Genomic DNA, 27,734 nt, shown 5'->3' with positions numbered 1-27,734 from the left:
CCCCCGCCCCTCACGGCACCGCCTGGGTCAGTCCCGAGACTTGAGCTCCGCCCGCGTCGCGCATGGTGCTTCCCGGGAGAGCCATGGCCAGTAAGTAGCGCGGCTACGGGTGCGGCGCCGGCGGAGGCTCCCCGCACCGTCCGTGACCTTCCCTGACCCGGTGTCCGCGGAGCGCGAGGGGGGCAGGGCGGCGGAGCGCGGGCCGGCGCACTCCCGGGGTCCCGGCTGCTAGGGGCGGCGGGCCCGCGCCTGCTCCCCGCGCGGCAGTGCCTGGAGGTGGGTCCCAGAGCCGCGTGCGCGCGAGGGCGGGCGCTCCGGTAACGCGGGTCCCGCCCCTTCAGAGACCACCTTTCCAGCGATGCCCTCGGTAGTTGAGGTGACTGACAGCTCCAGTGTGAGCCTCTGCCCCGGGAATTCCTGGAGACTCTGAGGCTTTGCAGCAGGGGCCGGACCACAAGCGGATTGCGCTCTTCACCTGAGACTGACTTTTGAACTTGAGTTTTGAGCCTGGTCACGTGACACTGGAGCACCTGTTTTCTTGGATTTGGGCTGTGTGATAGGAGGTCTGGATCATGTGCTCTACGTTGCACCCGCCCCCCTCCCCTGAGCCAACAATTGGGCAAGTAGTTGCTGCACCTGGACATTGAGCTTAGAGGATGGATATTGCATGTTAGTTCCACAGCCCCATGCCGGGTCGAACCCGGGGTTGAGTTTGCCCCCAGGCCTGTGCCAGATTTCTTGACACGGGGCAGTGCGGTGCTCTGGACTCACAGCCTGGAGACCTGGAGTCTTACAGTCGTGGCGCAGTCAGTAGCTTCCTGTCAGAGTCATCTAATCTCTCTGGACCTCAGTTCCATGACCTGTAAAATGGACACACGTGCCCCTACGTGGGAGTCTTGTGAGGCTCCCGTGAGACGATAAGGTGTGGAAGTGCTCTTTGTTTTTTATTTCAACCTGGAGTGCAAGTTGGTGGCTGAACGATTGTTCGGGATCGTCATATGGGAGCCCTGTCACACACCTCCCTCTGGATGTGACTGCTTCGCTGCAGAGGCGGGCATGACAGCTGATGGACTTGAGAGCTGTGCTTCTTAGTGGTGGCTGTCTGACTTCCTTGAGTTTTTTCAAATCATATGACAACCCCCCCCCCCCCCAAAATAAACAAACAAGGTGCCCATCTTGCTTTACTGCTCCAGGTTTGGGCTTGGATTGTTACTCTGCCACTGTTCACTGACTGCAACTTTTCCCTCTGCGAGCTCTTGTTTCCTTATTTACAGAGTGTTTAAGTTCCCATGTTGGCATTTGCACTTATGTATATTTTTTTCCCTGGGTAAGTCCTTCGTTGTTAGACTACGATGACTGTTAGGGCAGCCAGGGACCTACAAAATCATTGTATTTGTATTTTACAGCTGAGGTAACTGGTACTCCCCAGTCAATGGTGAATTGCCCTGCTGCAGTCCCCTCTGTGGATGGGCGATTTGCAGAATGCAGGCAATCCCAAGCCTGATTCAGGAGCTGCCTCTCTGGGTGGGATGGGGGAGAAGGAAGCCAGTAATAGCTGTGTGGACTTCACCCCCCGCCCCCACCCCCATTCCCCAGTCCTCTGAAGCAGAGACAAGCCCAGCTTCTGAGGTACAGTGGAGACCTGTAGTGGGTTGTGTGATGTTCTGGTAATGTTCTCAACATATTTGCTTGTCCCAAAGTAATCCCAGCTTTTGTTCCCTATTTTAGTTTCCTTTGTTTTCATCCAGATTCTGAAACTAACAAGCTGCATTCAGGATTAAATTTAGCTCTTACTTTATAAACCAAGGAATTCGACGTTTGCATTTTCCTTTCAGGGTTAACCGTGAGCCAGACAGGCCTTCATCGAAGGCCAGGTCTGTCAGCCCTGCCTCTCAGGAGACACCCAGAGTGCGCACTCTCTCGTGGTGGGGTTTTCACACCGTAGAGCAGGGGTGGGTGGGGAAGCTAGGGCAGGGCATTACTGCTAATTCCTGAACTAGCAGCCTCACCTCAGACCATGAGCAAAAACTGTGTGTCAGTCAGGGTCCACATAGGGACACAGAAACCACACCAGTCACTTGAACAGGGACAGTTTTATATAAAGAATTATTAACCAAAAAAAAAAAAAAAAAAAAGAATTATTAACCAGTAAAAGGTGATTACTATAAGAGCTGAAAGAACTCTAAAGAATATATGAAAGCAAATGTAGGGTGTAGCTACCACCTCACGGAAGCCAGACCTCCTTCCCCTAAGGCTGACCACAGATCTGTTGGCAGGGCTGGCTACATAATTTGTGGGGTCCAGTCCCCAGTAAAGGTGTGGAGCCTTGTTAAGATCGCAGGAAAAAGTGCTGTCAGCTTTTCCTTCTGAAGTGTCTCAACATCTCGTGGTGTTTTTTATTTGCTACTTAATGTTGCAGTCCCTTGGGCACAGGGATATTCATGGGGTGAGTACAGACCCTCACAAGTGCACAGGAGTCCTGCCCTGTGATTGGGCACATCTGCAGCCCACCAGCCGCCACCCTCCCCCTCCTGCTAGCAGCTACACCTAGGCATTGAGTCCCAGCCCCTAATGGGGAACTTGAGACAGGTGTCTCCCCTTCCCATGGACCCACTGCTCCATTCCCAGTGTGATTTCACCTTCTGTACTGGAATGTCCTCAGTTACCCGGATAAGGGGTAGGCTGAAGCCCAAGATCAAATAGTAAGGAATAGTTGTGTATTCAAACCTCATTGTCTTCCTTCAAGCCCTGTTCTCATTTGTAAGTAAAAATCTGGCCCTGCCTACTTCACTTCAGGTTCTTGTGCTTGGCATGGGGCTCTGCCCATGGCAGTTGCTCTACCTAGGTTTCTCACCACCACCATTATTGAAATTTTGGACTGGGTAATTTGTTGTGAGGGACTGCCCTATACATTGTGGCATCTCTGACCTCTTCCTGTTAGATGCCAGTAGCACCCCACCAGTGTGACAATCCAGACCGTCTCCAGACACTGCCAGGTGTCCTGGGAGGCGGAGTTGTCCTCGGGTGAGAACTGCTGCTCTGATTCAGCAGTCAGATCTTCTGACACTTGTTTTCTCTTCTTCTTCAGCTTTCCGCTTGGCCCTCATCCAACTTCAAGTTTCTTCCATCAAATCGGATAATCTCACTCGAGCTTGTGGCCTTGTCCGGAAGGCAGCCGCACAAGGAGCAAAAATTGTTTCCCTGCCAGTAAGTATGGAGGAGCCACCCCTTTCTGGGAACCGTGGGCCCCACAGAATAGTATCTGCTAGCTCTGGTTTTCCTCTTGTGTCCGGCGTCCAGCAAGGCCCTTTGGGGGCCAGGATTGTGTCATGTTTGTCTGAAAGGTGACCCTCGCAGGGGCCTCTGTGACTGGATGTGCCCATGTGGTTATAGGTCTTTAACGTGAGGATCACCTACTCTGCTCAGAACCCTAGTGGGCTGAAGGACTTACCTAAAGCTGAAATACTCCACCTCGGATATTTCCCTTCTTTCCTTATCCCACCATAACCCTCCTGACCTCCCCAACTCATGCCCTCCCCCTCTGTTGTCTGTGTCCATTAGTTAGGCTTATATGCATGCATACAAGTCCTTTGGTTGATCTTTTTTTTTTTAAATCCTCTCCCCAGGGTATGTTTTCTCTTGATATTTAGGGCGGGAGGAGAGAGAGAGAGAGAGAGAGAGAGAGAGGTGTGAGAAACATTGACTGGTTGCCTCCCATACGCACCCTGACTGGGAATGAACTTGCAGCCTTTTGGTGTATTGGATGACGCTCCAACCAAACGAGCCACCCAGCCAGGGCTCCTTGTATAATTCTTTTCTTTTTTTAAAATAAATCTTTATTGTTCAGATTATTACAGTTGTTCCTCTTTTTTCCCCCCATAGCTCTCCTTCACCCAGTTCCCACCCCACCCTCTGCCCTTACCCTCCCCACCACTGTCCTCATCCATAGGTGTATGATTTTTGTCCAATCTCTTCCCGCACCCCCACACCCCTTACCCCCCCGAGAATAGTTAGTCCACTCCCTTTCTATGCCCCTGATTCTATTATATTCACCAGTTTATTCTGTTCATTAGATTATTTATTCACTTGATTTTTAGATTCACTTGTTGACAGATGTGTATTTGTTCATAATTTGTATCTTTACCTTTTTCTTCTTCTTCCTCTTCTTAAAGGATACCTTTCAGCATTTCATATAATACTGGTTTGGTGGTGATGAACTCCTTTAGCTTTTTCTTATCTGTGAAGCTCTTTATCTGATCTTCACTTCTGAATGATAGCTTTGTTGGGTAAAGTAATCTTGGTTGTAGGTTCTTGGTATTCATCACTTTGAATATTTCTTGCCACTCCCTTCTGGCCTGCAAAGTTTCTGTTGAGAAATCAGCTGACAGTTTATGGGTATTCCCTTGTAGGTAATTGAGTCTCTTTCTCTTGCTGCTTTTAAGATTCTCTCTTTGTCTTTTGCTCTTGGCATTTTAATGATGATGTGTCTTGGTGTGGTCCTCTTTGGATTCCTTTTGTTTGGGGTTCTCTGTGCTTCCTGGACTTGTAAGTCTATTTCTTTCACCAGGTAGGGGAAGTTTTCTGTCATTATTTCTTCAAATAGGTTTTCAATATCTTGCTCTCTCTCTTTTTCTGAGCACCCCTATAATTCGGATGTTGGTATGCTTGAAGTTGTCCCAGAGGCTCCTTATGCTAAATTCATATTTTTGGATTCTTTTTATTTTTTCCGGTTGAGTGTTTTTTGCTTCTTCGTATTTCAAATCTTTGACTTGATTCTTGCGATCCTCTATTCTGCTGTTGGAACTCTTTATAATATCCTTTATTTCATCAGTGTATGCTTAATTTCTAGTTGGTCCTTTTTCATAACCTCGAGGGTCTCACTAGATTTCTTGAGGGTCTGACTAAATTTATCGGCGGTTTCTAGAAAATTCTTGAAAAACCTTATAACCGTGGTTTTGAACTCTATATCCAGTAGTTTGCTTTCCTCCATTTCTGTCATTTGTGACCTGTTTCTTTGTCTCTGCATTTTTTATGCTTCCCTGTGTTGATAGAGTGGCTTTGTGTGCTAGGTGTCCTATAGGGCCCAGTGGCTCAGCCTCCCCAATTACCTGAAGTGGACACTCTTGGTGCACCCCTTTGTGGGCTTTGTGCACAGTGTTGTTGTAGTTAAGACTTGATTATTGTAGGTATCACTGGGAGGAATTGACCTCCAGGCCAATTGGCTGTGAGAATCAGCTGTGTCTGCAGTGGGGGAACTTCTGTGCTGGAGACACACCTCCGGGGCAAGACTGGCTTCAGTGGGGCTTTGGTGCTCACTGAGTCTGCCCCCTGAATATGTCCCTTATGGATCTGAGGAGTTGTAATCTGGATGGTCCCACTCTGACCACTGGGTACACTGACTCTTGGATCTAAGGAGGTGCTAATTTAGCCTCTGCCTGAGGCTACCCAGCAGGAGCTATGGAAAGATCTGCAGATTCCTCTTTTTTGTTTGGGGTTTGGTGGTGCCCAGATGAGGCCCAGCTGTGAAGCAGTGCAAGCTGCTGTGGGGCCTTGGGCCTTCTTTTGGAAGTTCTGGGTCTCTTGGACCCAGCTGCAGTTTGTTAGGTAATTTTAAATTTCAAAGGGCTAGGCCAGCCATGGGCAAACTACGGCCGGAGGGCCGGATCCGGCCCATTTGAAATGAATAAAACTAAAAAAAAAAAAGAACGTACCCTTTTATGTAATGATGTTTACTTTGAATTTATATTAGTTCACACAAACACTCCATCCATGCTTTTGTTCAGGCCCTCCGGTCCAGTTTAAGAACCCATTGTGGCCCTCTAGTCAAAAAGTTTGCCCACCCCTGGGCTAGACCATTCATATGCAAAAGCCTCTGCGCACAGCGTGGGTGGGGCGGTTCTCAGGGAATCAACAGGGCGGGGCAAACAGCTATGGCTGATCCTCAGCCCTGCCCTAAGAGGCCCCTGGTTTCAGTGTCCCAGTAATCGCTGCAAGCACCTCTAAGAGAAAGCCACCCTTGAGTTCCGACTGATGCCAGGCAGTCCAGTTTCTCCCCGCATGTCCCCAGAGACTCGCCCAAAACTGGAGTTCAGAGCAGTCGGGAGCTTGTGTCTCCCTCCCGATTGAAAAAGACAACCTAGTTCTCAGTTGCCAGCCCTTTCAGTGTGCGCCTCTGTACCTCTGCACTTTACTTCCGCACCTCCTCTGAGTCACAGTGTGCTTTTCTCTTTCCTTCTAGTTGTAGAATTTCCACTCAGCCAGCCTTCCTGTGGTTCTGGGTGATGTCCGTTTTGTCTTTTAGTTGTATTTTTCAAGTGGTTGTGTGAGGCAGCAATTTCCGGTGTTTACCTATGCCGCCATCTTGGTTTTTCACCTTTTATAATTCTTTATAGGACCAGGATGTATTGATTTTAGAGCTAAACCTCCAACATTTGAAACAAATTTTTAAAAACTGAAATTATTAGAGACATTTAGGAAGCCTGTGGTGTCTTTCTAAATGTAGGATTCTGCATCCTTTTCTAGGTGATTTCTTTTAAAACAGCCAGCTGAAGGTTGCACCACATTTGCTTGTCATTAAGTAGGGGGTTAGCTCCAGAGAAGGATCCTGTGGGGTCAGTGGTGGAACTAATTCCAGACAGCCCCTCCACCACTCTATCCCTCCATGGGGAAGAGGCAGCCCTTTGAAAACCCTGCTTAGATTGACTGGAGAATTTTCAGGGCTGCCTTGTATATTGGGCTCCAGGCCATCACAGATATGGCCAGTGAGTAGGAATCTTTAACAGGGGAGCTTGAGATCTTAATCCCATCTTTGTTACCATTCCAGTTCTGGACTCACCTGTACTTGAACCCTAATCATGGCCTCTGGTTGGTTTGTGTTGCCTGGGCATTAGAGTTAAAGACCAGGAGTGAAGCACTTGAATTCAGCTCTGCTTCTCTATCTGACATACGTTTTGTACAAGCTGGTAAGCTTGAGTTCCTTAGCACAGTGTGTGGTGCACAGGCAATCTCAATAAATGCAAGGCGAATGAATTAGAGTCAAAGTCTAGTGGTTTATGCTTTTCTTTTATCACAGCTGTGGCAGACAGACATGTCCTGGGGAATGAGATTCCGCAGGATCAGGATGATAGAGCTGGAAGGGAGCTTAGAAACAGTTCATTTTACCGATGAGGAAATGTCTTAATGTCTGTGGCTTTCAAAGCTTCTATATTTTTCCAATCCCAGGCTTTATTGCTTTGCATAGTTAATATAATTTTGAGCCTATGGATTCATCCTAACGAAGTCCTGAGAGTAAGCCCATTGCAGTGGGCCTAGATGCCCTGGGAACGTGCAGCTCTTCTGTAGACTCGAGGGAGAGGCCGTTCCCACCTTCTGCCAAGATGACCAGGGTCTGGCTGAGCACAGGTGCCTTGTCTCTTCTAAGCCCCACCTGACCCAGCTGCTGAGACCTGCCTGTGGCTACAGGCTCTGCAACCCTGGGACCTCACCGTTTGTTTGTTTGTTGTTTTTTTGTTTGTTTTGTTTTGTTGTGTTTTTGTGTGTGTGTGTGTGTGTGTGTGTGTGTGTGTGTGTTTTTAATCAGCTGTGTTTTATCCCTTTCAGAGCAGAGCTAGAAGCAGCAGCTTTGTCGTACAGCAGAACTTTAAAATGGGTTGGGTGTTCTGATGTTTTTTTTCTCTCTCTCTCTCTTTTTCTCTGCTAACATTATTCTAGGAATGCTTTAATTCTCCATATGGCACGAACTATTTTCCTGAATATGCAGAGAAAATTCCTGGTGAATCCACACAGAAGCTCTCAGAAGTAGCAAAGGAGTGCAGCATATATCTCATTGGAGGTAACTTTCTACCCTCAAGGTATAATGGCTGAACATTAAAAGCATATGGGTAGTTTTTGTTGTTGCACTTACACCAGGGAATACGAATTAGCCATTGAAAAGAATGAGGTAGGTCTATATGTAGTAAAGGGGAGAGCTCATCCAGACAGACTGTTAAGTGGGAAAAGAGCAGGTTCAATATGATATGAACAAGTACTCCCATTCATATTAATCCCCCACACAAGAGGTTATTGATTTTTATATGTAGTTTTGCATGTAAGACATAGTGTTGTAGAAGGACACACACCGAACTGGTAGTGTGATTTTCCCTGGAGAAGGAGTGGGAGTGAAGGCGCAGGTGGAAGTATGGAAAGAAAAACCATACCTGAGTGTCTTTCATTTTACTAATACAGGGTTAAGAAGATTGTTTTTCTTAAAGAGGCTACATACATCAAGGTAGCTTTATGTGGTTGTAAAATAAGTTATAAAATGTTCTGTTTGCTTAAAAAAATCAGTACAGCAAAACTGTTTAATAAGTACAGCAGACAAAATTATTTCTGTATTATGCTATATTAAGAATTAGAAATGAGTAAGAGGTGGAAAAAGAAGGCAAAGCAAGAGGAGGCAGGACCGGGAACTAAGTGAGGGATGGACAGACATGTGGCTACATTCCCATCTTGAGGCCTTTGTGTTGCAGCTATACTGCAGGAGGGCCTGGTGAACTTAAGTTGAGCAACAGTGAATTCCCCATGTTGCTTCAGTGTTTCAGATTAAATTTTGCTCAAGATCAAAGCTGAATTCAGAAATAATTTGGATATTTTTGAAATTTGTCTTTAGCATCTGACTTAGTCGTAGAAGGACACACACTGAACTGGTAATGACGATTTTCTACACTAGTTATCTGCACTCTGGAATTTATCTCTGAAAGATTGTATTCTAGAAGGAAAACAACTGATTAAATGACCCTTAGAAGATAGTAAACTGTATTGTTAGGCCTAAGTGACAGATTATCAAGCCTCTGTCCCGTTCCAAAAGAATGCTTTACTCAGAATGTTTTCTGTGCCTGTGTCTCTCTCCTCTCAACGAAAGGTTCCATTCCTGAAGAGGATTCTGGGAAATTGTATAACACCTGTGCCATGTTTGGGCCTGATGGAGCTTTACTGGTAAAGCACAGAAAGGTAAGTAGGAAATGTGGCAAGTCTCATTGCCTCTTGAGAATTTACTATGAAGTCCCCTATTTCTTCTCATCGTGTTGTACACACATCAGGCATTTTGGGTGGCACAATTGGCTATTCTTGGATCTGGCATTTTGATATAAATTTTAGACTTAGCCTGTCAAAGGAAAAACCGCAGGAATTTAGTTAGGATTGCATTGAATATATAGAGATCGTTTGGGGAGTGTTGACATCTTTGCAGTAGTAAATGCATATACATTTAGGATTATTAAGTCTTCCTGGTAAGTTCATTCTTCTGTTGTTATGGAATGTCTGTTCTGCTTTGTTTGTTTTTTCCCCTTGTAATACTCTTTCTTGAAGTTTATTTTATCTCTGATAATACTGTAGCCACTCTTCTTGTACTTAATTTTGGCGTGTCTTTTTTAATCTTTTCTTTCAAGCTACCTGTGTCTTTATATTTAAAATTTGTAGGTAGCATATAGTTGGGTTTTGCATTTTTATTCATTCTGACAGTCTTTGCCTTTTAACTGGAGTAGTTACTCCATTTATAGTGAATACTAGTGTCCTGGTGCATGGATTTGTGCACATTGAAAGGAACTGAATTAGAAGAAATATTTTAATATTGCTATTTGCATCTTGCTAATAAAAAGAAAAATAGGATTCTACCAAGTCTCCTATCTACCTACTCCAGGACTTCTGTGAGGACCAAATGAGATGAGGCATGTAAAAACGCTTCACAGACATTTGGTTACGGTGTGAAATGTTTCCACCTGGCTATAAAGCAAGTCGGGTTCCTGGGCTGAAGAAACTGCAAGGAGGCTAGTTGCTAGGGAGAGGAAGCCAGGCGTTGTTACGTGACGTCATTACCCATCTCCCACAGTCACCATTTCTAGGCTGGGCTGGGCTGTGGGCCGCATTTTGCACCATGGAGTCTTGGCAGCATTGGCTGCAATTGGTGGGGTATCACTCCCAGGTGGTGGCAGGGCCTGTGTCCCGCGTTGGGGAAGCCAAGTGTTCGTTTGTCAGTGCCAGGTCCATGGTGCTGTTTATTTTTATTTTTTATTTTTATTTTTTATATTTTATTGATTTTTTACAGAGAGGAAGGGAGAGAGAGAGCTAGAAACATCGATGAGAGAGAAACATCGATCAGCCGCCTCCTGCACATCTCCCACTGGGGATGTGCCCGCAACCCAGGCATTCGCCCTTGACTGGAATCGAACCTGGGACCCTTCAGTCCGCAGGCCGACAAAGACGCCCTATCCACTGAGCCAAACCGGTTTCGGCAAGGTGCTGTTTATTTTTAAATGGCCAATTTGCATCATGGCAGCTCCTGCGTGAGCGTCTGCCCCCTGATGGTCAGTGGATATCATAGCTACCAGTCAGATAGACAGACAGCCTTTTATACATATAGATAATTATTGATATGGATGGATTTAAGCACATAGACATTTCACTGTTTTTGGTGTGTTTTTTTTTCCCGTTATTCTTCTTTTCTGCATTCTTTGGGATTGAGTATTTTAGAATTCCATTTTAATTTATCTTTTGGCTTTTAAATTATACCTCCTCTGCTCTTCTTTTTTAAGTTGTTGCCCTAGGCCAGTGGTCGGCAAACTCATTAGTCAACAGAGCCAAATATCAACAGTACTTCTTCAAAATAGACTCACCCAGGCCGAAAACCGACTTCTGCGCATGGGCCATGAAGTTTCAATCGCACTGTATGTGCGCACCCGCACGTGGTAGTTTGTGGAAGAGCCACACTCAAGGGGCCAAAGAGCCGCATGTGGCTCGCGAGCCGCAGTTTGCCGACCATGGCTCTAGGCATTACAATATGCACCCTTATTTTTCACAATCTACTTAGAGTTATGAAATTTCTAAGCCCTTCCCATTTTTTTTAATACATTTTATTGATTTTTTTACAGAGAGGAAGGGGAAGGGATAGAGAGTTAGAAACATCGATAAGAGAGAAACATCGACCAGCTGCCTCCTGCACACCCCCTACTGGGGATGTACCCACAACCAAGGTACATGCCCTTGACCGGAATCGAACCTGGGACCCTTGAGTCTGCAGGCCGACGCTCTATCCGCTGAGCCAAACAGGTTAGGGTGCCCTTCCCATTTTTAAACTATGGTTGACACGCATATTGTGTCTACATACATTGTAAATCCCACAACGAATTTATTTTTAAAGTAGAAATCTTTGTTTACTCAAATATTTACCATTGATATTTTCCTTACCTTCCTGAAGATCCTAGTTCTATCTGGTATTTTTACTTTCAAAAAGAAAGACCTCCCTTTGCTTTTTTGTAGTGAGGATCTGCTAGCTATGAATTTTCTTATTTTTTGTTTATGAACATCTTTAGTTTGTCTTCATTCTTGACAGAGATTTTTGGTGGAATAGAATTCTGGGTTGACAGTTTTATTTTTTCCCTAACATTTGGAGAGACCTTTTTCAATGATCTTCTAGCCTCTTTTTTCTTTTTTTTCTGATTAGTCAGTGGTAACTTGTATTATTGTTCTTTGTGTGTATCTTGTGTTTTTATCTGCTTCAAGATTTCTCTTTTGTATTTTTTAGTGGTTGATATTTTGTCTCTCATGTGCCTAGGTGGTTTTCTTTGTATTTGTCGTGCTTCATGAAACTTGACATTTTAGTCTTTCACCATATGTAGGAAATTTGGGGGCATGATTTTGTTACATATATTTCTGTCCCATTCTCTTTTTATAGGATTCCAGTGTTGATACTGTTCCTCCAAACCAGGTCACCAAGGCTCTGGTCCTTTGTTTTTATTTTCCCAACCTTTTTTCTTTCTCTTCTTCAGATTGGACAATTTCCCCTAATCTATGTTCTGAATCTTTCTCCAGTCTCCTATAACCCAATCCAATGACATTTTAAAAAATTTCAGATACTGAACTTTTTAGTTCTAAAATTTTCCAGTTTTTTTTTTTTTTAAAGTGTATTTTTATTGATTTCAGAGAGGAGAGGAGAGGGAGAGAGAGATAGAAACATCAATGATGAGAGAGAATCATTGACAGGCTGCCTGCTGCATGCCCCACAATGGAGCTCGCAACCCGGCATGTGCCTTGATCAGGAATCGAACTGTGACCTCCTGGCTCATAGGTTGATGCTCAACCACTGAGCCATGGGCTCATTTGGTTCCTTTTTATGGCTTTTATTTCTCTACCAATATTTCTATTTGTTTAATTCATTTCGAGCATATTTTTCTTCATACTCTTGAGTTTAGTTTCAATAACTGCTTTAAAGTTTTTGGTAATTACCACATCTTGGTCATGTTGGGGTCTGCCCCACACATCTGTAATTCAGTGGTGAGCCAGAGATGCCCGCAATTGCATAGGTAGAATTTAGTGTTCTTTCTCTTTGGCTTTATCCTTTTGAGGATTACCCCCCTCACTTCCCAGCTGCTGTGAAACTGTTTTTGGGTTTCTCAAGCCAATGTGATTGTGGGTAGTTTTCCCCACGACTCCCAGCAACAACTGGGGCCTTGCTTCCAACCAAGAGCACTAAACAAATGGGACGCTCACCTAGTGTTACTCCCTTCTAAGTATTGACTTCCCTTCAGTTTTCCCTGATTTTGATCATTCTCCGCTTTTTATTTTGTCCAGAGTTCATAGTTACTTATGAGAAAGCTAATAGGTCTGATAGGAGCCACTCTGCCATTTCTGAAAGAGGAGTCAGCGTTCAGCTATTAACTCCATTCTTTTAAGTACATATATGTCCATGATATGGCATATATCTCTCCATTTATGTAGGCTTTTAGAAATGTCACATTAGCCCAGCTGGTGGGGCTCAGTGGTTGAGCGTTGACGTATGAACGAACCAGGAGGTCAGAGTTTGATTCCTGATTGGAGAACATGCCCAGGTTGTGGGCTCAATCCCCAGTGTGGGGCATGCAGGAGGCAGCCGATCAGTGATTCTCTCTCATAATTGATGTTTCTATCTCTCTCCCTCCTTCTCCTTTTCTCTCTGAAATATATATATATATATATATATATATATATATATATATATTTAAAAAAAATATTTCAAATTGTTTTTATAGTTTTTTTGGGTATAGTATATATCATTTGCTAGGTTTATTCTTCATGGGTATTTTTTGATGCCCTTTCATTTTCTGTTTCTTGCTAGTATATATAGAAGTACAACTAGTTATAAAAATACTGACCTTGTACATAATAGTAACCTTGCTAATGTCACTCATTAATTCTAATAATTCATCTGTAGGTTTCCTTCGGAGTTTCTAGGTATGCAATTTGCTGGGGTTCTTGTCGCAGCATCAAGAAGGGTTCAGGAATCTAGAGAAGGCTGTGCGTAGATTTTAAATAAGAGTCCAGAGGCGAAGTATAATTTGAAAGGCATTTGGGGGTCAGAGGAGCTTAGCTAAAGGAGCTAAAATTCAAGATCTAAATCCTCAGGTCTCAGGTCTAAGGCCTTAGGTTTTCCTCGTCCCCAGGACCCCATGCTTTTTATGAACACCACTTGTCCTGAGGTGAGGCAGAGATATATACTTCAAAGGGTATACAAAAACATTGTCAGAATGGGGGAATTAGCCTACGGCTGTTCAGGTGTTTGGCCAGTAGGAGGCAATAACATGTAGATTAAGATGCCTTTTAGCTGTCTGGCAGCCAAGAAATCAATTTAATGTATCCTATTCAGGTTTGGGGAAATGCCTTCAGCCATTCCCAGATGCAGCCCTGTTGTCATGCTGGAATTGGTCTCTGGCAGCAATTATATATTCTGATCACAGATTCAATTTCTGTTCTTTCTAATCCTTATACATTCCTGTCTTTTGCCTTATTGCTTTGGTTAGGACCTCTGATAGAGTTTTCAATAGTAGGTGTTTTTGTATTGTTCCTGATCTTAAAAGAGAAGGTTTTTAATATGGCACCATTAGGTACAGTGTTTCTTTAGTGTTGTTTTTTAGATACTCTGATCAGACTAAGGAAATTCCCTTACTAGAAGAGTTTTCCATTTTTGTTTTTAAAATAAGAATGGATGCCCAGATGGCATGGTTCAGTGTTTGAACATCGACCTATAAACCAGGAGGTCATGGTTTGATTCCCGGTCAAGGCACATGCCTGGGTTTCAGGCTCGATCCCCAGTATGGGGTGTACAGCTGATCAATGATTCTCTCTCATCATTGATGTTTCTATCTCTCTCTCCCTCTCCCTTCCTCTCTGAAATCAATAAAAATATATTTTAAAAAATAATCCTATATAATCCTATATAATAAAGAGCTAATATGCTAATTAGACTGAACAGCTGTCCGGATGACCTTCTGGATGAAGCTGGGGCTGCGAGGGCTGGCCGAGGCAGCCAGGGCTACAAGGGCCGGCCGGGGCTGCGAGGGCCAGCTGGGGCTGTGAGGGCCGAGCTCCTTGCACAGATTTTGTGCATCGGGTCTCTAGTAATAAAATAAGAATGGATGGCCTGGCTGGTGTGGCTCAGTGATTGAGCGTCGACCTATGAACCAGGAGGTAACCGATTCCTGGTCAGAGCACATGCTGGGGTTGCAGGTTCAATCCCCAGGGCATATGCAGGAGGCAGATTTTCTCTTATCATTGACGTTTCTCTCTCTCTCTCTGTCTGTCTGTCTCTCTCTCTTTCTCTCTCTCTCTTCTTCTCTGAAGTAAGTAAAAAAATATATTTTTTTAAAAAAGGATGGATGTTGAACTTTACCAAATGCTCATTATGCACCTAAGATGCTCATATGACTTTTCTCCTGTATTCTGTTAGTGTAATAAATCAGAAACCAATTTGGAAGTTATTCCTTTTATAAATTGCTGCATTTGGTTTGTAAAATTTGACCTATTTTTAATCGCTTACCCACTCTCCTCCTCTCCTGCCAGTGTGTCAGTTTGATTCTGATTGAGGAGTCTTCATGTAGCATTTATATTGAGTAAAAAAAACTTCCCATAAGAAATCTAGACATTGATTTGTACACCAGCTAGGAAAGAAGGGCCATAAAACCTACAATATCGTTGTCCCATTTCCTGTGTTAGAATTCATTTTGGTAGTCTCAGGTTGTGGGGTGGGTTGCGGGCATGTTGTTTGTACAGTTGCTCTTAGGTCACCCCCATATCTGGCCGTGGACAGATTGTTTTTATTGCCATGAACTCTGCTGGAAAAGCGGTAACTGAAGCCTGTATTTGTGCTGCAGCTCCATCTGTTTGACATTGATGTTCCTGGGAAAATCACATTTCAAGAATCTAAAACATTGAGTCCTGGTGATAGTTTCTCCACATTTGAGACTCGTACGTACCAGATAAGTCCACCTCTTTTTGCAGTCCCAGTAAAAGAGGACCAGGTATTCTTTTGTTGTTGTTTTCTTTATTATGCCCCTCCCTAATTTCTTTTTTTTTTTAAATTCTCACCCCCAAGATATTTTTCCATTGATTTTTAGAGAGAGTGGAAGGGAGGGGGAGAGACAGAAAGAAGCATTGATGTGAAGGAGATGCAACAATTGGTTGCCTCCAGCACTCACCCAGACCCAGGCCAGGGATCCAGCCTACATGCTGTTAACTGGAATTGAACCCGAGACCCTACAGTCCGTGGGCCAGTGCTCTATCCACTGAGCCAAACCAGCTAGAGCACTCCCCAGTTTCTTTACATAACCTGGCTGAAAGGCCAGAAGTGAGAAGGGCAGAGAGCGGTCAGAGATCTGGAAAGGGCGGGCTGAATGGAGAACTAAAGAGTTTGACATGACTTTGCTCTTCCATTTGGCTACAGCCTCCTATTAGTGTGATAGTTTCCAGAGTGTACGTGTTAGGCCATAACTGAGCACCTCTCACTTAGATAATAAGCATTCAGTTAGAATGAATTTCTCATCTCTACTCTGCTGACGTAAATGATGTCTTTACGAGGTGACATCCAAGCAAGATCAAGCTTATAGATGTTCTCCACCACAGGCCCTGTGTCACTGTATCCCCACCGGTCAGTGATATTAACTCACACCATGCTGCAGGCTAACTTTCATTTGTGCATTTTCTGTTTGTAAACAGCTTACTGCCGAGTGGGCCTAGGCATCTGCTACGACATCCGCTTTGCAGAGCTTGCACAAGTCTACGCGCAGAGAGGTAGGGCAGCACTGTGGTTGTGTTGTGTGGGTGCTTGGAGGTTTGAGTGGATAGAGGGAGCCCTTAGTCGGAAAAGCTGGAGGAGAGGTCTTAACCTCTCCACCCTCATCTGGCTTCTCACACTTTTGCTGTGTATGGACAGTGTGGTTTTCCAGAGGCTGTGATTTAACACGCCACTCGGCTAAGGCAAGACTTAAACATCTGCTCCACCCTTCCAGCCCTTCCTGCTGCTGTGTTTGCAAAGAGTCCCTTGGAGCCCAGTAGAAATGAAAACATGGTCTGTCCCTCGTGGATTTCACTATGCATAGTCCTAGATGGTGGGTGCAGTGGAAATGTAGTCAGTGACATTTTGGTCCTACCACCTAGCACCAAACCACGTCAGAAGATCAGGGTTCTGGTTCTAACTCTTTCCCCTACCTGGTATGATACTTTGAGTAAATGATTTCATTTCATTGTGGCTCCCAGTTTTCTCATAGGGATGGTGTGAGGACGAAGGAGAGAACTTATTAAAGCTCCTTGTATGGCACTCAACAAATATTAGCAGCCCTGCTAGCCTGTTGAAGCTACTCTGGTTCTGAATCAGCTGTCACTGAATGCAGTGAGGTGGATGCTGACAGTTTGCCTGCTCTGGAAAAGGCGGAGGCTTGGACTCTGGGTCGGCAGACTCTGTGGAGTCTTGTCCCTGAGCCTAGAAGCACCTCCTCTGCCCCTCCTTTCAGTTGAAGGGCATTATAGAGCGTGGCCCTCGGCCATGCAGAGCTGACCCACTGGTGCCGAGAGAAATCTGAATGATAGTCCCCCCCCCCCTTTTTTTAAGTGAACTCACACGTGGTGTTGGTTATCAATACCACTTTTCTCGTGTGTCCGTCTGCACCATGCGAGTGTCTCTAAGAGAATTCAGAGCCATAACCTAATGTTGCCGACACTGACTTTTATGCGTGGGAAAGTTGGAGTTTGGTCCCCACTGGGTGGAGAGCAAAGGGCGGGACCAGGGAGGTCGGGTGTTCCTCTCACCGACTCTCGGCCTCTCTGTCCCCTAGGCTGCCAGCTGTTGGTCTATCCTGGAGCTTTTAATTTGACCACTGGACCAGCTCACTGGGAGTTGCTTCAGCGAGGCCGGTAAGACAGCATATCAGCATACCTTCCAGCATCCCAGCGTTTCTCTGTGGAAAGATTTCAGGGTGGTGGAAGTGCCAGCCTTCCTGGTACAGAATGGTGCCTGTGACTCAATTCCGCAGCATCCAATTGCATTTCAAATAGGTGCATCTTTTCGTCTTTCAGCCCAAAGGGAAGGCTTCTGCTGGGAACCTTCTCTTCAGAAGCCACAGCACCAATCTCTTAGATTTTGGGAGACTGGTTTTAGTGCATCAAGTGGGCAGCGATTTCATTTACTGTGATTAGATGTGAGCTGGTTTCCCTGGGACAGTTGCCAGCAACTTTTACATAGAATTGGAGACCCATGGAGTATGTATGTTCAGAGCCCAGAAGCCCAGGAAAAGCAGGAGTTATTTTAGCCTGACAGCCCCGGGGAGAGGATTGTGGTCTTCACACAGCTGACCCTGTGCTGTTTGATTGGGGTGCTTACCCCACCCCAACTTCCACAGCAGCCTGCTAGTCCCGGGATGCTCTGCCAGGAACCTCGTTATAAACCCTTGTGCTTCTAACCTCTAAATGCTGGGCATCTCACAGCTATCTATCTCTGATGTTTCCTTAGTCCCCTGAGGCTGAGCAGTGAAAGGCAAGTAGCAGGGGTGGATGGAACATGGAAGGGAAAAGGAGTGTGACTGTGTGTAAAGTGCTCTGCAAACCATGAAATGCTGGTCAGAGACAATGGGTTTCTTGATTAAATGTTTTTATGTATTTTTAAAAATGTATATATATTTTTTTATTTCAGAGAGGAAGGGAGAGGGAAGAGAGATAGAAACATCAATGAGGAGAGAAAATCGATAGGCTGCCTTCTGCACGCCCCCTACTGGAGATCGAGCCCCAAACCCGGGCATGTGCCTTGTCTGGGAATCGAACCCTGACCATCTGGTTCATGGGTCAATGCTCAACCACTGAGCCACACTGGCCGGGCTTGATGAAATGTTTTTTAAATTGAGGTATAAAACACTTACAGAAAAGTGCACTAATTTTGCCTCTACAGGCCGGTCAGTGAATGTTGACGTATGTACCACCTACAATCAAGATCAACATATGGAACATTTCCCAATCCCTAGAATGGTCCCTTTTGCTCCTTCCTAGTCAGTGCCCTTTTCTCTCTGCCTAGAGGTGGCTACTGTTCTCCCTTCTAGAGATGATGGTAATTTTTACTGCAGGGGGATGTAGAGGTGTTTTCCTGGTTGCGTTGTAGAAGGTGGAGTAGGGGTGTGTGTTACCATGAATATTAATAAATGCAGTGAAAGTGGAAAGCAAGAAAAGCTTGGGCGAGACTGGCATGACTAGCATGGATCTATTGATTGAGCCCAGAGACCTCCCAAGTGAGGTGGCTTGATGTACCCAGGCTGGACTCCTGAAGTTCTGATCTAACCTGAGATGATGGCACGGCCACCGTTGGCGTGGAAGTGCCATATAGCCCTCAGCGTGCATGGCCCCATCAAGGCCAGCCCGTTGGCCTTGGCCACCGTGGCTTGCACTAACCCCAGAGAAGTTCTTTTAGTGGTTGGCTCAGGCCAGAGTCTGTCCACTGTGGCAGTAGTAACATTTTGGACTAGATTATTCTGTGTTGTGGGGGGCTCCCTGTGCACTGTAGGATGGTTAGCAGCATTTCTGACTTCCACCCACTGGATGCTAATAGCATCCCCCTAGTTATGACAATTAAAAAATCTCCAACCCGGCTGGTGTGGCTCAGTGATTGAGCATCAACCTATGAACCAGGAAGTCATGGTTTGATTCCTGGTCAGCGCATGTGCCCGGGTTGCCAACTCGATCCCCAGGGTGGGGCATGCAGGAGGCAGCCAATCAATGACTCTCATCATTGATATTTCTAGCTCGCTCGCTCTCTCTCTCTCTCTCTCTCTCTCTCTCCCCCTTCCTCTCTGAAAAAATAAAAAAATATTTTTGTAAAAAGAAAGGTCTCCAGACACTGGCAGATGTCCCCTGCTGGCCAGAGTTGCCCCAATGAGAACTGGCTTAAGTAATAAGATGATTTTTGAATAGAGGATTTGTGGCTTTGCGTGTTTCCTTCTACATCTGAGCCAGCCTGTCCTATCCTAGTTTTGAAAAGAAGGATCGGTCCACTTAGGATAGGAAAGTGCCTCAGATCTGTAATGTATGCTATCCCTGTTTTCTGTCCATTAACTCCAGGGCTGTTGATAACCAGGTGTATGTGGCCACGGCATCTCCGGCCCGAGACGACAAAGCCTCCTATGTTGCCTGGGGACACAGCACTGTCGTGAATCCTTGGTGAGTGGCCTGAGCAGGGACAGGCTCACTAGGAGCTCACTTGGGCGGGTGGGCTGTCTGACTGGTGATTGGCTCTGCCCCTCACCCACCCGGTCCGGTGCCTGCCGGGTGGCTGCCTCTCGTGTGAGGAAGCTTCCACTTGAGGACCATGTGAGAAAGAAACGGCCCTGCTCTCCTGACTGAGGCCTGGCTTCGCCCTCTTCTGAGTGTCTATTGTCAGTCAGACTTGGATCATAGGGGACACAGGGCAGCAGTGATGGGTGGCAGTTTTAGTGAAACAGGCCTCCAATTCTCCGCTGTTGGTTAAAATTTAGACTGGGTGACGGGGCCTCAGGCAGGAATGAGTTACAGGGTGAGGATTCTGCTCCTGGAATACTTAGAGGAGGGCGCGGATGGGTTCAATAAGGGAAACGGAGTTTGTCCTGTGAGAGGGCGGAGCATTTTACTGCTCAGCGAGACCAGCATGAGAGTCTGCCCAGGTGCACATGCAGGCGTGCACTGATGCACGTACCATGGTCTCTACCTGCAGTCCACACAGCTCTTTTACACGTGGTCTCAGTGTGAACGCCAGGGACTTACCTTCTGGTAAGCCCGGTTTACAGATGGTGGAATTGAAGTTCACAAGCTAAAGTGGCTAGAACTGGTGTTTGGATCCAGGTTTTGACTTCAGAACTTGGATTTGTGCCATATGTATGATCACACGCACGCACACACAGATACGTATTTCTACAATTTCAGGATGCACATACCAGTAACAAGGCTGAGAAGGGTTCCTGGTCACTGTGGGGTCCCTAAAGCTTCTCTCTTCAGACTCTGTAGGACCCACAGATTAAAGCATGTGATAAGGGGAGTCCTTGAAAATGTGACCAGCAAGAGATTCCCTGCACATCAGGATTTGGGGGGGCATTGGGAAACTGGAAGGATTAAGTTGGCCTGAAAATTTTCTCGGACATGATTCCAGTCCCTCTGCCTAGATGTTAATGATGCACCTCTGCTTCGCCTGGCTCTGCTGATGAACTCTGGTGCTGGCCAGGCTGGTCGCTTCTGACAGAGTAGCTCTACAAGGTTTACCTTAATTTCTTCCTTTTCAGAATTCCATTTGTAGGGTTTAGGGGCCTTCTGACTTATATTGACTTTGGGATGGATGCCTGGGGTTAACATAGAGATCTTTAAATGCCAGGGAAAATGAGGAAGAAAGAGAATAGAAAAGGATTCAGTTAAACGGCATTAATAATTGTGTTTGTAGCTCATTTGTGCCAAATCTGTTTGTGACCGTCAGGTAAATGGAACCAGTTACTATGTGAGATTGTTTGTTATGCCAGTTACCTTGTGCTGTGCTTTGGAGAGATGGCATTTCCCTAGGTCTGTGTTGGAAGCCCTGCGTTGGGCTGGGAGACGCAGCACCAGAAGTGTTTTCCAGATCAGCCTTTCCCCAGATTTATGAAGGAGTGTTGTTGTCTCCAAGTGGAGGGCTCCTGCCAGGTGTGGTTTCCCCAGCACTGCTACTCATACCCACAGATTGAAACTTTTCCTTCAAACACAGAAGGCCCTTAACATAGGGCTGCAGGGGGCACAGGCATAAGACCAGAGGTCCACACAGATCTGGGCCATGCCCAGGGCCTGCCTCACTCTCCCAGAGTCAGGGAGCATCCCTGGGAGGGGTGAAGAAGCAGAGCCAGACCGCCCTTGTCAAGGATTCCTGTGGACATGCACTCCTGAGGGGATGGGGGGCACCTCCCTTTGGTTATACGTGGCTTTGGCCCAGATGTTTATGTCATGGAATAAGAAAACTAGGAGTTTGCAGTTTAGAAAATATACTCTATAATTTTATCACTAAATCCTAGCAGAGCTTTTATTTCCACTTTATAATTTATTAAAAGTGACTTGGCTTAAGGCCACACAGCATTTTATTTTATTTTTTAAATATATTTTATTGATTTTTCTTACAGAGAGGAAGGGAGAGGGATAGAGAGTTAGAAACATTGATGAGAGAGAAACATCAATCAGCTGCCTCCTGCACACCCCACTGGGTATGTGACTGCAACCAAGGTACATGCCCTTGACCGGAATCGAACCTGGGACCCTTGAGTTCACAGGCCGATGCTCTATCCACTGAGCCAAACCAGTTAGGGCCACACAGCATTTTAAATGGTAGAACAGGAGTTTATATCCTTACTTTCTGGTTTTAAATCTCGGATTCCTTGCCCTTTGGCCTGTCAGATGGGGAGAAAAGACAGAGAGAGGTCTTGAATATCAGCAAATGTCAGTGAACCCACTCACCTCCCCTGAATCTTTTTCAGGGGGGAGGTCCTGGCCAAAGCTGGCACTGAAGAGACGATCGTGTATTCAGACATAGGTAAGATCTGCCTCGCCCAGGGCATCAGGTTAGGTCTCTGGCATCCCCAATGCTCTGAGGTCAGATTCCATAGCTGGGGCAGCCTGTCACCTGGAGGAGTTCCTTTGTCCCCGCCCCCCCGCCACCGCCCCTCCCGAGTTTATCCTTGGTTCTTGGTTCAGTCTTCAGGGCTATAGTTCATTTTGTTCATTTTGAATTATTTTGGTTTGGTTTGAAGTGCCTCCAAGGGGCTGTGCCAGGCCAGCTGTGCCTCTAGACAAGGCCTGTATTACTGAGTTACTTGCTGAGACTGGTAGTTTTTATACTGTTTGGGAGGAAAAATCCCTTTGGTTAGTGAAGAGTTAATCTTATTAATAGTGCACTTTCCTGTTTTTGCAGACTTGAAGAAGGTGACTGAAATACGCCAGCAAATCCCCATATTTAACCAGAAGCGATCAGACCTCTATTCAGTGGAGGCAAAAAAGCCCTAAGGTTCGTGTTTCCAATGTGTCATGAAATAGGAAAACATGTTTCTGCAACATCAATTCCCTGTTGAATTCTTTAATGGGGATCCTTTTTGTTTGTTTGTTTTTTATTTTAGCCTTCCTTTCCTGGGAACTTTTATTGAGATGATGGAACTTCAGCACACTGATATTCTCCACACCATATTAAATAGGCAAAAAGGACTCAGGCTGGGCATTGAAGAGCGGGAGGAGAAGGGGATGGTTCCAAACCTTATTCCATAATTAAATTACGTCAAAGAAGTTGGTAAAAATATGAGATTTGGGTATTCTGGTGGTTGATTTACCTGATACAAATGTATTTGTGTCATAAACCTCTTATCTCATTGCTAGAATTGGAATCCGTTATGTAGAAAGTGGGTATAGTGTTTTCAGCAGTACCTTAAAGTTTTATTTTGGGTTTATGAGTAGTTGTGGAAAGCAAGGTGATGGGTCCTTGGTGTTTGCTAGGGGAGATGGCAGCCCCTGTAGCAGCCTTCAAGAAGGAGCTAAAGAGTCGACCCCAAACTCTCCAGGTCTTAGGGGCAAGACTGTGTCAACAGTGAGGCCTGTGGGAGGATGGCAGTAGAAGCATTTGGTCAGGTGCGGGAAGCCATCCATTGTCAATGCTATCATGAGAGTGCATCAAGGAACTCGGAAGGCTGATGAACCTTGAGTTTTAGCAGGGCTAAAAGCTATGCACCGATTGTTCTGTGTTGAGATAGCGATGGCTTGAAGCAATTTCCTGACCTAATAGCCTCAAAGTAAATCTTTACTGACCTTTGAGATTTTCTGCTACCTGTTTGCCGTGCTTAACTGAGGACAAGATGTGTATCTAAAATTGAATAAAAACTGACAAGGCCAGGGTTTCAGGGAGCTTCTCTTCTAGACAGAGGTTTCCACCTGGCCCCCCATGCCTTCTAAGTTCATATTTCTTGTCTAGTGTTTTTATTTGTGTGCAGCCTCTTTTTAGATTCTGAACCCTAGCCGTGCTGGATGCGGCAGTCAGGCAACTAAAGTATGTCTCTGCAAGAGGTGTCTTTTTTTAAGATTATTAATTGATTTTGAGAGAGAGAGAAATATTGATCAACTGCCTCCTGCACACCCCCCAACCGGGGATCTATCCTGCAACTCAGGCATGCGTTTTAATCAGGACTCCAACCTGCAACCTTTCAGTGCACAGGATGACGCCCAACCAACTGAGCCACACCAGCCAGGGCAAAAGAGTTTTTCTTGATAGGAGTAAGTGTCTGAAAGTCTCTCTTTTTGTTTTTTCTCTCTAGTAATACTCTTTACCTTGATAAAGGCAAGTTTTTAGTCTAATGGTTCTGGGAATTCTTTGTGGCAATTAAAAATTAAGAATTTCAATGAACTGTTATTTATGTATGTTATAGCTAGCATTGGGCTGGTAATGTTTAACCACTAGCTGTCCAAGAAAAAGCCCTGATTTTGTGGTAGCATTTTCCAATTTCTGTGGTGTAAATACTTCCACCCTGGCCAAGTTCCCGCTATCAATATGATACCTCTACACACAGAATTGGGAATAGATGGGCACCATCTGACACGTGTGTACATCCATGAAACCCCGTTAGTCAAGGTAATGAAGATGCCCACTCCACCATCAAAAGTTTCCTTGTTCTCTTTTATAATTCCTCTAGTTATTCCTCTTGTTCCCAGGCACTGACTGACTTTGTCACTGTAGATTAGTTTGAATTTTCTAGAATTACATAAAAGTAATATATGTACCATACCATATATGTACTTTTTAATTTGTCTTTCACCATTAATTGGAGATTATCCATATGTGTGCATCAGTAATTCATTCCGTTTTTATTGCTGAGTAGTAGTCTGTTGTATGGATATACCATCATTTCTCCACCTGTTGATAAGCATTTGAGTTTCCAGTTTTTGGCTATTACAAATAAAGCTTCTTGTACAAGTTGTTCATTTCTCTTGAGTTAGATATTTAGCATTGGAATGAAATGGTGGGATCATACATGTATTTCACTACCAAATTGTTTTTCAAAGTGATTGTGCCATTGTACATCACTACCAGCAATCTGTTAGAATCCCAATGTGCTCCACATCCTCACCAACACTTGGTATGATTTGTCTTTTTAATTTCATCCATTTTAATGGGCATGTAATGTTTTCTTGTGGTTTTAATTTGTAGTTCCGTAATCACTAATGATGCTGGGTATCTTTATTTATCTGTATATCTTTGGTAAAGTGTTCATATCTTTCCTTCATATAAGTATTGGGTTATTTACCTTTTTATTAATTATTATGAGTTCTTTATATACTCTAGATAAAAGTCTTTTTTTAGGCATTATGTTTTGCAAATTTATTCTCCAAGTCTGAGAAAAAGAAAGTCTTCATTTTCTTAAAACTATTGCTTAAAGAACAAAGGTATTTAATTTTCATGAAGACTGATTAATACTTTTTTTCTTTGAAGTTTGTCTTTTCTAAGTTTTATGTAAATGTATTTATGTATTATGTAAATCATCAAATCCAAGGTCACTAAGACTTTATCTTAAATTTAAGGCTATAATCTATTTTCAGTTGTTAATTTTTGTGTGTGGTGTAAGAGTCAAGATTTTTTATTTTATTTATTTTTTTGGCCTATGGTTGCCTGTTGTTCCAGTACCATTTGTTGGAAAGATTATCCTATGCCCATTGAGTATCCTTGGCTCATTTAGGAAAAGTGAATTGACCATATACATCTCAATCTATTTCTGGACTCTATTTTATTTCATCAATCTATTTGTCTATCTTTACACCAGTAACTAACTGTGTTGATTATTGTGGCTTTCTAGTATGTCTTAAAGTCAGGTAAAATTAGTCCTCTAACTTTTTTTTTCCCCCAAAAAATTGTTTAGACTATTCTAAGTTCTTTGTATTTCTATGTAAATTTCAGAATCAGGTTGTAAATTTTTACAGAAAAGTCTCTAGGGCTTTTTATTGGGATTGCATTGACTCTTGAATGCAGTTTGGTAGAAAATTGACATTTTAACAGTACTGACCCCACTGACCCATGAACATGAGATGTCTTCTCAGTTATTCAGGCCTTCTTTAATTTCTTTTAGCAGTATTTGGTAGTTTTACTGGAAGAATGCTGGTTTGGCTCAGTGGACAGAACATCGACTTGCAGACTGATGGGTCCAGGATTTAAATCCAGTCAAGGGCACATGTGGAGAGCGGCTACAGCGTTCGGACAGGATCAAGCCTCGGACTGACTTGTGGCAAAGCCACATACAAGTCCCAGCTTGGAGGGCACAACCCTGCCAGCACAAGTATAGCCAAAAGGCTATGGTTATAAGCTTGACCGACCGTATAATCCGACCCTGCAGTCCAAGGTCGCTAAGGGATGTGGGCTGCGGGAGGTGCAGCAAGTGCTGCCTAAACAAGGCTTGATAGAGTTCAGAGAATGGGAATAATAGGAAAGAAGCAGATTTGAAATTCCCAAGAACATTGTAAACATCTTGCCCTTGTTTTGCTTTGTGTGATCTGACTATAAAATAAAGCCACGGTTTACAGGCTGTGTCACTGTTTCCTCATCCAGGCACAGTGATCCACCTGGTGCTAACTGTATTCTCCTGTCTGTTTTCTTTAATCCTTGGCTGCCCCTCCTCAAGTTCAATACTGGCCGTGCTGGACACGGTTCAGGCACATGCCTGGGTTGTGGGCTCGATCCCCAGTATATGGGATGCAGGAGGCAGCCAATCAATGATTCTCTTTCATCATTGATGTTTCTCTCTCTCCCTCTCCCTTCCTCTCTGAAATCAATAAAAAAAAATATATATTTTTAAAAAGGTAAAATGATAGACACATACTTCTTTAAATGCATCTTTTTGGTCCAATGTATCTTCAAGGGCTGCTGGTTCTTTTTTTTTTTTTTAATGCTAGAGTATTGTTTTATAAACTTCAGTTTCCAATTTCTCACTGCTACTATATAAAATAAAATTTGTTTCTGAATTTTATCTTGTAGCCTACAACCTCGCTAAACTCACTTTAGAAGCTCTTTTTGGGTAGATTCTATATGATTTTTAAAAATATAGATGAGCATGTCTGCAAATTAAGACAGTTTATAAAATAAATGAGCTTTCTTTCCAATCTGGTTCCTTTTTTTTTTTTCTGCCTTATGGCATCGGCTAGACCTTTCAGAACAGTGTTGAATAGAAAAGTACACATTTTTATGGTCCTGATCTTATGGAGAAAGCATTTAATCTTTTATAGGTGCCCTCGATCAGATTGGGGGAACTCCCTTCTATTACTAGTGTGCTGAGAGTTTTTATCAAGAAAGGATGCAGAAGCCTTTTCTGCCTTTATTGACACAAGTACATCTTTTCTTCTTCAGCCTGTTTTTATCATGAATTACATTGATTTTGCAATGGTAAACAAATCTTGTGTTTCTGGGATAAATTTCACTTGACCACAATATATTAAAATAAGGTTTTTTAATTTGTTGTTGGATTGATTTGCTAACACTTTAAGAATTATTGCATCGGCCTTGGCTGGGTTGCTTAATTGGTTAGAACAGTGGTCGGCAAACCGCAGCTTGCAAGCCACACGCAGCTCTTTGGCCCCTTGAGTGTGGGTCTTCCACAAAATACCACGTGTGGGCGCGCAGTACAGTGCGATTGAAACTTCGTGGCCCATGCACAGAAGTCGGTTTTCGGCCTGGGCGAGTCTATTTTGAAGAAGTGGTGTTAGAAGAAGTGGGGGGTGTGAGATGCGGCGCAGGCGGGCCGCGGGATAAGCAGCGCGGGGGAGGCGCACGCGTTTCATGCACGAGTTGCGTGAGCCAGTCAGTCAGCGGTCTCATGTGCAGTGGTTAGTGCTAGTCGCGTCCGCAAATCGCGCGGGCGACAAAAGTACCTACTCAAAGCATAAAGTTACCTGTATTTTTCCAACCAGCAGCAAATCCTACAGGTATTTTTGTCATCAATTTAAGAATTGTAATTCTTTTGTGTTGGTGGCTTTATTATTATAAAATGAAACATTTTTTAGGTGCCCTGTTTGAGATGGCTACAAAGAAGAAAAGAAGAAAAGAAAAACAGAAGACGAAAACCGTGACTTTAAAGTTGAATGTACCTTACCTATGTAGTTTAAGTTTAAAAAATTTGGCTCTCAAAAGAAATTTCAATTGTTGTACTGTTGATATTTGGCTCTGTTGACTAATGAGTTTGCCGACCACTGGGTTAGAACATTGTCCCAATACGCCAAGGTTACGGGTTTGATCCCTGATCAGGGCACATATAAGAATTAACCAGTAAATACATAAATAAGTGGAACAACAAATCGATCTCGCTCTCTTTCTCTCTCCCTCCCTAACAATGAATAAAAATAAAGTTAAAAAAATTTACACCGATGTTTATAAGAGATATTTGTCTATAGTGGTTTGTTTGTTTATTTTCTTG

At 44.3% G+C, this 27,734-nt stretch overlaps 1 protein-coding gene across 5 annotated transcripts; it reads left to right on the top strand.

Moving 5' to 3' along the window:
• On the top strand, nucleotides 1-27,670 carry NIT2 (nitrilase family member 2). 5 transcript variants are annotated; one of them, XM_070406083.1, is made up of 11 exons: nucleotides 1-90; nucleotides 3,089-3,207; nucleotides 7,711-7,831; nucleotides 8,900-8,988; nucleotides 15,159-15,252; nucleotides 16,000-16,074; nucleotides 17,115-17,193; nucleotides 19,381-19,479; nucleotides 21,780-21,835; nucleotides 22,214-22,306; nucleotides 27,325-27,670. In XM_070406083.1, exons 1-10 carry the CDS (start codon nucleotides 63-65, stop codon nucleotides 22,303-22,305), a joined length of 852 nt encoding a protein of 283 aa, XP_070262184.1. In that variant the 5' UTR covers nucleotides 1-62; the 3' UTR covers nucleotide 22,306; nucleotides 27,325-27,670. The 5 variants fall into 5 exon arrangements, with proteins under 5 accessions (XP_070262184.1, XP_070262186.1, XP_070262185.1 ...); XM_070406085.1 differs by lacking the exon at nucleotides 27,325-27,670 and adding an exon at nucleotides 25,404-26,137; XM_070406084.1 differs by lacking the exon at nucleotides 27,325-27,670 and adding an exon at nucleotides 25,401-26,137.
• The last annotated feature ends 64 nt before the right edge of the window (nucleotides 27,671-27,734 follow it).

The sequence above is a fragment of the Myotis yumanensis genome, unplaced genomic scaffold (assembly GCF_028538775.1).
Source record: "Myotis yumanensis isolate MYYU_CA2020_CCGP unplaced genomic scaffold, mMyoYum1.0.hap1 SCAF_2, whole genome shotgun sequence".
Lineage (NCBI taxonomy): Eukaryota > Metazoa > Chordata > Mammalia > Chiroptera > Vespertilionidae > Myotis > Myotis yumanensis.
The sequence above is the reverse complement of the archived record's forward strand: the minus strand, read 5'-3'. Positions and strand labels throughout refer to the sequence as shown.